Consider the following 8,648-nt stretch of genomic DNA (forward strand, 5'->3'; position numbering starts at 1 on the left):
ACTGAAGCCTGCACGTCCTAGAGCCTGTGTGCCATAACAAGAGAACCCACCTCAATGAGAAGCCCAGGCACTGCATTTAGAGGAAGCCTGTGCACAGCAATCCAGACCCAGTGCAGCCAAAAGGATTAAAAAAAATAATTAGAAGACCAGTTAAGCACTTATATATTGTGTTGGGCACTCCTTGCCATTTATTCCTTGGAAGTGTTGCCCAGTCGTGTCCAGCTCTTTGCAGTCCCAATGACTGTAGCCCACCAGGCTCCTCTGTCCATGGGATTCTTCAGACAAGAATACTGGAGTTGGTTGCCATTTCCTTCTCCAGGGGATCTTCCTAAGCCAGGAATTGAACCTGCTTCTCCTGCACTGCAGGCATTCTTTACTATCTGAGTCACCAGGGAAGTGGAAGTGTATTCCTTAGCTCGTTTAATCTTCACAGTATCTATGAGTTATATTATTACTCCCATATCACTGATGAAAAAACTAGGACATAGGGAAGTGAATTCTTGTCAGTACTTTAATAGTTTAAAGGACTAACTTTTTTTCAATTAAACAGGAATGTTTAAGCACAGAGTAAGAGAAAAATGAAATTAGATTAAATATACATTATTAGACACTAGAAAAAGTGATCAAACTTTTAAATAATGTTTCTAAACTCATATATGGCCTTGCCTCTAAAGGGTGCCAAGATAAGTTTATCTCTGGATAGAAGAAATCAGCATAGCTGCATTCTGTTTTTTATTGTATGTCTTTAGAGAGGCAGCAGGCAAAGAGATTATGAAAGTACCTTCTACTCCAAAAAAGCTTTCACAAAAGCCCTCAGGTTTTATATAGAAGAGCAATGAGAATCAGTTTCTCAGGAGCTTGGAAACTTCACTCTGCACATCTCTGAGACGTGGATGAGGAGGGCGCCTTGTGTTGCTTTGAAGGTTAAGAGCTCAGACTCAAGCCCACATTCACAGTCCATGATAATCTATTAAAGCAGCTAAAAAGTGAGATTAAAGCATGTAAACAAATGCCTGGTGTAAAGAAAAAGCCCAGTATTTGCTCTTATTGCTGTGAGCTAGAGGTTGGGTGGGACAGAGCGTTATGTAAATGGATGGGGAGCTAGGAAACTCCCTTCTGTGATCACCCAGGTTCTCTTTGAGGGCCTGCAGGTGCTGGGTATTTATAGTAAGAATCTTTTAAAGTAGCAGGGAAGAAAAAATAAAGCTTAGCTTCTGTTTGTATGTTTTGAGTTTGGTTCTTTCTGTTCTAGGTCCTCATAGAGACTGCTAAGAAGTTAGGACTCCGGTGCCACTCAAAAGGGACAGTGATCACCATTGAGGGACCTCGTTTCAGCTCCCGGGCAGAAAGCATCATGTTCCAGACCTGGGGGGCAGATGTTATCAACATGACCACAGTTCCAGAGGTGGTTCTTGCTAAGGAGGCGGGAATTTGCTACGCAAGTATCGCCATGGCGACAGATTATGATTGCTGGAAGGAGCATGAGGAAGCGGTAGGTGGAATTCTCTTTGGTACATGTATGGCCTGGGTTTCCAAGTGCCATGAGAGCCAGTGACAGAGTGTCTTAACTTTTTGTTTCTATTACATTAGTTCCAGAAAGTGCCTTTATACCAAGTTTTAAAGTCAGCTTTTGATACATTATCATTAGGTGTTACCAGATTTTTTTTCTGTAGTTCCCATTGGAAGAACAAAATCTTCATAGAGAATGAAAGGACACTTAGGCAAGGATCAACAGGGAAGAGTACATTGCAAACATGTAGGTGTGTTGGGAATCTTACTGAGACTCAGCTCTTACATTACAGATAAAGACTCTTGGTTATAAGTTCTTTATGCTCCTGTTTATTATGTAGCGGGGAAACCTATTAATGTACCTTTCCTGGTAAGAGGATTCTGTATTCATGTCTAACCTGCCATGGATGGGTACTGTGCTTGCTATAAAAATACAATAGCAGACAGACAAGTCCATAAGGAGCTAACATTTTGGGTTTTGAAGGAACTGGGTAGAGGTCAAACAAACCAGTGTGAGAAGGCTCGGGGTTATATAGAAATAATGTGGTAGGATACAGAAGTACGTATCGAATGGGCCCAACCAAATACTTGACATCCAGGAAGCCTGGCTTAAGTGTGATGGGAAAGAGGGCCATGCTGGAGAGGTGAGGAGGGGGAAGAGGGAGGCAGGGCCATGTAGACTATGTAAGGATTTCAGATGGGAGGTCAGTGAGGGTTTTGAAGCAGAAAAAAACATCAAGATCCAGCTGGTATTTGAGGATAATGGGCCACTGAGGTCAGGCTTCCAAAACAAATATGTCCTTTGTGGAAAACTTCAAAACATCTACAAAAGTAGAGTTTAGTGTAATGAACACCCCAGGTGCCCATCACCCAGCTTTCCACAATCATCAGCCGTGCCAACTCTTGACTTACTTATATGCCCCTATTCAGTTTTCTGCCCCCTACCCTTATGATTTTGAAGTAAATTTTTCTAAAAGACCTCTCTTTTAAAAATAATTTTTTTAAAACCACACCATCACTGTTGTACAAAAAAATTAGTGATATTAATTCTTTAAAATCACATGTCCAGACTTGTCACATTTTCCCTCCTGTCTCATCATTTTTAACTGTTCAAATCAGGATCCCTTATAATCCACACATTGTATTTGAATGATAAGCCTCTTAAATCTTTAACCTAATATTCTCCTCCCTTTTCATTGCTTGCATTTTACTTGAAGAAACCAGATCATTTGTCTTGTCATTTATCTCATCTTAAAAAGAGAAAAGGACAAAACTGCAGCCAAGAAATTTTGAAGGAAGGAGTATGGCAGTGGCTGTTCTGGAGACATTTAGGGGAGGTGACATCTTCTCTAGGGGGACTGTAGCACCATCTCAGAGCTGCTTGTTTCACCATCCAGTTTCATGTAAAACAGGCTAAGATATTCTAGCTGCCTCTCCATCCATGGGTATGGAGTTTAGGTCATGGATGAACACAGATTCTTTGAGGATGTTTGTTAGTTAAGAGATTTTGAAATCCTGACCCAGTGTAGTCTCTGACTTGGCAGCTTTGGTCACCTCAGTGGCAGCTCTGCCTCATGATGTTGAGAAGTTGCTTCCAATTAATAGGAGACTCCAGCCTCTGCCACTCCCCGAGAGTAGACTGCTTCCTGCCTGTGGCTTTCTGCGTGGTTTCATAACATTTGTCTCCTTTGCAGAGCTAATGGTGCTTTCATTTAGTAGGCCACATGAGGTTTGGAAAACAGTCAACTGGAGCTACTTCAGTTAAAAGCAAAAAAACTAAGCTCTGTGTAAGTGGTAAGGCATGAAAGCAAATAATGTTAAATCCCACAAGGAAAGCATAGACAAAGATGGCATCATCTCAGTCAGCTATGTGTATCATTGTGCTTTAAACCAGATGTGCAGCCTGGCACAGAAAAAGGTTCTAGAGTTGCCTAACCCCTTCTTCAAATTCCCATTGTTCTTTTTACTTGTAATATTGGGTGACTTCTTTAACCCTTCCACATGAGTGGGGGGTGTTAATTACATTTCTGACCTTGTAGGATTACTGGAAGAATTAAACATGATAAATACGGAGCCAATAGTATAGTACTAGGGCTTCCCAGGTGGCACTAATGGTAAAGAACCCGCCTGCCAATGCAGGAGATATGAGACACAGGTTCGATTCCTTGGTCAAGAATGTCCCCTGGAGGAGGGTATGGCAACCCACTCCAATATTCTTGCCTGGAGAATCCCATAGACAGTGGAGCCTGGTGGACCACAGTCCGTAGGGTCGCACAGAGTTGGACACGACTGAAGTGACTTAGCACGCACAGTATAGTACTGGCCCCTAAGAGGGTCGTAGTCAGATGATAGGTGTGATGGAATGGTGGAGGGATGTAGTTTCCGAAGAAAACTCTGGAGATTTAAGCTGGATGTTGAGTGAGAATTTATTGTGAGAAAGCAGAAAGGACTTTCTGGGTGGAGCACAGCAGCAAAAACACAGAGGAAAAGGAGGTCAGAATCTGTATAGAAATAGCAGCCACAAAGGATGAGGAAAAGAGTAAAATATAAGGCAAATCTCTTGGTTGTTTCACGATGCTGCAGTTGACGTTGCCTACCTGGCAGGCACCCAGCTGGCCGCCTCCTTCTGCTGTGACCCCTCCCACAGTGATGGCACTCCTCTCTGCTACAGTGCTTATCATTTTGTTGTAAACACATCTCCATATTGTGGGAGGGGTCTAGGAAGGAATAGGAAGGTATAATCATGGTGCCCCTGAATCTTGGGTTTCTTCTAAGCATAGTTAAGCATGACAAGTACTCTTTCTGGTCATCTGTCTTATACTCAACTTCCTTCAGCTTCCTTAGGAAGCAGTTTCAGTCATACACAGAAGCAATGGGGTAAGCTTCCGTGAATGCAACTTCATAACATAACATAACATAACAATTTTAAGCCAACCATGTTTCATCTACATGCTGATCCATGAACTTATCTGTGAACATTTTAGGAGACATCTAACATAACCACATTGCTGTTATCACAGTCCAACAATAATTCCTTAATATATCCAGGCAAAGTTCAATTTTCTAGTTATCTCAAGTAGCGTAAGTGATTTTTTGCTTCCAGGTGTTCTTAAAAGAAACCAGGTCATTTGTCCTATAGAGTTTCCCACAGTGTGATTACTGAAATCATCTCCTTAGGATGGTTTATCCAATTTCGCAGTGTTCTATATTTTCTGTAAATTGGCAGCAGGGTCCAGAGATTTGATCTAATTCTGACATCATAATCCACAAGGAAGCTCATGAAAGTGGACTGTTTGGTTTGGGTTTCTGGTTTTGTGATGTTAACAGCCCATCCATTAATTCACTGGGACTATAAAAATGGTGATGCTTTGATTCCATTATTTTTATTAAAGACTTCTCTAAAGGGAAATGTTCTTATCTTCTGATTTATCCAGTATAGCAACAGTTTTAAAACTGGAATCCATTCTGTGGACATGAGAAGAGCCACAAGCTTTCTAGGCCATGCCAACACATTATACAACTGAAAAGGTTTCTCCGACACCATGTTGAAAACTAGTTGTGCTTTTCAGAGATGTCATTGGATTTCTCTATGACCTCTCCCCTAATAAATGCAGAACTTGGGTTCAAGTTCTTGGGAGTAAACTGACTTCAACAGATCAAGTAGGAACTCAGAAAAAAATGTTCTGTGAAAAGCAGTGGAATTTTAAATTGCTGGTAATGTCCTGTGCTGTTGTTTTTCTAGGTTTCAGTGGACCGGGTCTTAAAGACCCTGAAAGAAAATGCCAATAAAGCCAAAAGCTTACTTCTCACTACCATACCTCAGATAGGATCCATGGAATGGTCAGAAACCCTCCATAACATGAAGGTAAGTATCCTCTCCATCTACAAGCAGACACTTCCATAGACTCTCAGCTGCCCGTTTCTCTAATTTGCATTGGACCCTTGGTCCATCTGTTCATGCATTTTATACTAGACTAGATATTTTCTACATGTTTTCATGTCATTTACTAGCATACTAACCATAAATGGAAGAGAGATATATTCTGGCTGGTAATGCAAGAGCACTAAAAGTTGAGGTGAAGGAGTTTTATTATCTAGTCTATCAGGTTCTTGACACTGTCCTGCTTTGCAGTGTATCCGTAAATTTTACTTCAGAAGATTGGTAGTGTTTGCTCTGTACACGTATTATACTGCAGACAAGGCTGTTTTCTCTTTGGCTGCTGCTGCTAAGTCACTTCAGTCGTGTCCGACTCTGTGCGACCCCATAGACGGCAGCCCACCAGGCTCCCCCGTCCCTGGGATTCTCCAGGCAAGAACACTGGAGTGGGTTGCCATTTCCTTCTCCAATGCATGAAAGTGAGAAGTGAAAGTGAAATCGCTCAGTTGTGTTCGACTCTTAGCGACTCCATGGACTGCAGCCCACCAGGCTCCTCGGTCCGTGGGCAGATCTATGCTAAGTACTGGCAGCCTTTAAAGCCAAAACACTGGCATACAATACCAAAATGGTGCCAGGGACTGTTTACTTATAGTTAATGTTGCATCAGACAAATTAAGATAGTAATAAACATGTGGAGGGTTGCAGATTGGTAGCTTTTCAACTCTAGTATTAATTCCCAGAATATGATTTGAACTGATTGCTGAGCTCAGATGTGTGGTTTTTATCTGGACCTCTTGTGTCTCTTGATTAACCACCTTAGATAAGGGGTTGGCTGAAATTGATCAGATGTTACATTCACCTAGTATCCAAAGAGGGTAGCCAGCATATCCAAAGGTCTCCTAGAATACATCTCTACTCTTAGGTGTTAGAGTTGAGAGAGGATTTGAAAAGTTGATAAAAGCCCCTCTCAACCTGAATAACCACCGAGGAACCCTGGAATGACAGCCATTGTTTTAGTGTGATGACAATACTGTGGTAGTAAATGACTGCCGACTGCTGGGCATGGAGGAGCCATGATTTGTAGTTTGCTGACTGCCATAGTATAAAATGCTCTTGCACAGCCCATTTCAAGCTATCAACATGAAGCCACCGGTAAGCTGGGAAGTGATATACATAATGAGTTTTTACAAAGCTGGTACAAGCAGGCTCCAGAAAACCAGTGTAAAATGTCTCTCAGCCTTGAGGACTGGCAAAACCAGGAATACTGGCATTTTGTACTCTGTCTTACCTGCTGCTGCTGCTGCTAAGTCGCTTCAGTCTTGTCCGACTCTGTGCGACCCCATAGACGGCAGCCCACCAGGCTCCCTCATCCCTGGGATTCTCCAGGCAAGAACACCGGAGTGGGTTGCCATTTCCTTCTCCAATTCATGAAAGTGAAAAGTGAAAGTGAAGTCGCTCAGTTGTGTCCGACTCTTTGCGACCCCATGGACTGCAGCCCACCAGGCTCCTCCGTCCATGGGATTTTCCAGGCAAGAGTACTGTCTTCCCTACTAGATTTTAAATCCATAAGGAACAGGAAACACATCTGTTGGTTTCAGCCTATCTACTCAGGAGATAAATATTCTTTAATGATAGGTCCTTTCCCTCATGAATTATTTCATCATAATTGAAATATAGGCAACTCTTTTTATATGGATGAAGAAAAAGGGAACAGAAAATCAGTTCTAGGAATTGGAGAATGTCACTTTAAACTAGAAACAGTTACATCTGGTGAAACGTAATGAGTGTAATGCGATTGAACAGTATGACTTTGGCTTATCAAAACAAACACTGTTGACTGGCAGGAAATGTGATTCATTCTTTTGGTACTGCTGAGGCTGTTACCTGCTGGATGGGATGGTGAGGTTTGGGGTTTGGGTTTTTTTTGGTTTTTTGTTTTTTTAAGGTTTCTGATCCTTGGTCAGAATTTTACTAAGCCAATTTGACCATAGCCCCTTGAACTTTCAAAGATAATTTGTCAAGGAATAAATTTATTATTTCAGCTTCATTTTTAAGTAAAAATACTTGGATAGTAGATTGGTGTTCTCTATTCCTTCTGTGAAGCTTCTGAAAGTGTGTGTAAAACGGCATTTTTTTAAACGGGTTAATATGTGTAGAAGAGAGAAAATGAAGAATTGCTACTCTAGACAAAATTGAGAATCATAGCCTCCATTCTGTAACATATAAGGAATACCACACTAATAATCCCTTATTCCAAGGCAGTATTTTCAGCTCTCTGAATACTGAAGTGTGTATCATTAATTCACTAATTCATTTCAGAATCACTTAGTGAGCACCAACTATATGTCAAGCTATGGTTTACACAGATATGTAAGACGCTGTTATGGAGAAGCTCCTAGTCTATTTGGAGATACTCGCATATTAAAATTTCAGTGACATTTTTCAGTGGAATAAGACAAAGGCTAGGGGTTGGTGTACAAATATGTCCCAGTGGATGTAAAGGGGCAGGGGTGGAGATAAGTGAGAATCAGAACAGTCCTCTGAGATGAACATTCTAAACCTCACTTTACGTGAAAGGAGAATAAAGAACGAACAGTTAAAAAAGATTAATGCCCAAAACTCCATATGTGGTTAGTGATTATTAAACTTTCAGTGAACATGAGAATTTTCTGGAGAGTTTATCAAGTATATATCCCATGAGTCCTCACTCTATAAAAATCAAAGTGAAAATAAGCACTCCAGGTGATTATCATGCCCCCAAGCATGAGAATTCCTGCCTGTACTAATTGTTTGATTAATCATAATCTGTGCCTACTTCCTTTCAGAAAATGGCCCAGTTTTCTGTTTTGTTACCAAGACATTAAAACAGCATGGCTGCCCAGGAGACTTCGCAATTCCAGTCCTGTTGGGAATTCCTGCTTGGGAAAACATAGAAAAGATATGCAGCTTTCATGCCCTTGCTCCCCAAGGAAGAAGTGATAAGACATTGCACTCATCAGAGGTGCCTTCTCAAAGACTTGGACTGCTTCAAATAATTGAAGGAAAGCAAATTACACTTCCAGAAAAGAAAAAAAAGAAGACACCTTTCACCATTCCCCTATTAAATTTGTAACAATAAAGGTAGTCAGTAATATTCCTGTGCTGCCAAGGAATTTGAAGAAGAAAAGCTCTTAGACTATTTACTGGTGTGACTGTAAGTTGGTATAGTCTTTTTTGAGGGCAGTTTGGTAAAATGTATCAAAGGCTTAAAAAATACTCTTTG

At 41.2% G+C, this 8,648-nt stretch overlaps 1 protein-coding gene across 1 annotated transcript in view; it reads left to right on the forward strand.

Moving 5' to 3' along the window:
- MTAP (methylthioadenosine phosphorylase) overlaps positions 1-8,426 on the forward strand; it is a 46,386-nt gene extending 37,960 nt beyond the window's left edge. Inside the window, exons 6-8 of the mRNA XM_010853313.1 lie at positions 1,253-1,492; positions 5,252-5,374; positions 8,212-8,426. Coding sequence (XP_010851615.1) covers positions 1,253-1,492; positions 5,252-5,374; positions 8,212-8,250 — 402 coding nt within the window. The 3' untranslated portion in view covers positions 8,251-8,426. The remainder of the gene's footprint in view (positions 1-1,252; positions 1,493-5,251; positions 5,375-8,211) is intronic.
- The last annotated feature ends 222 nt before the right edge of the window (positions 8,427-8,648 follow it).

Source organism: Bison bison, unplaced genomic scaffold (genome assembly GCF_000754665.1).
Source record: "Bison bison bison isolate TAMUID 2011002044 unplaced genomic scaffold, Bison_UMD1.0 scf7180017864326, whole genome shotgun sequence".
Taxonomy (NCBI): Eukaryota; Metazoa; Chordata; class Mammalia; order Artiodactyla; family Bovidae; genus Bison; species Bison bison.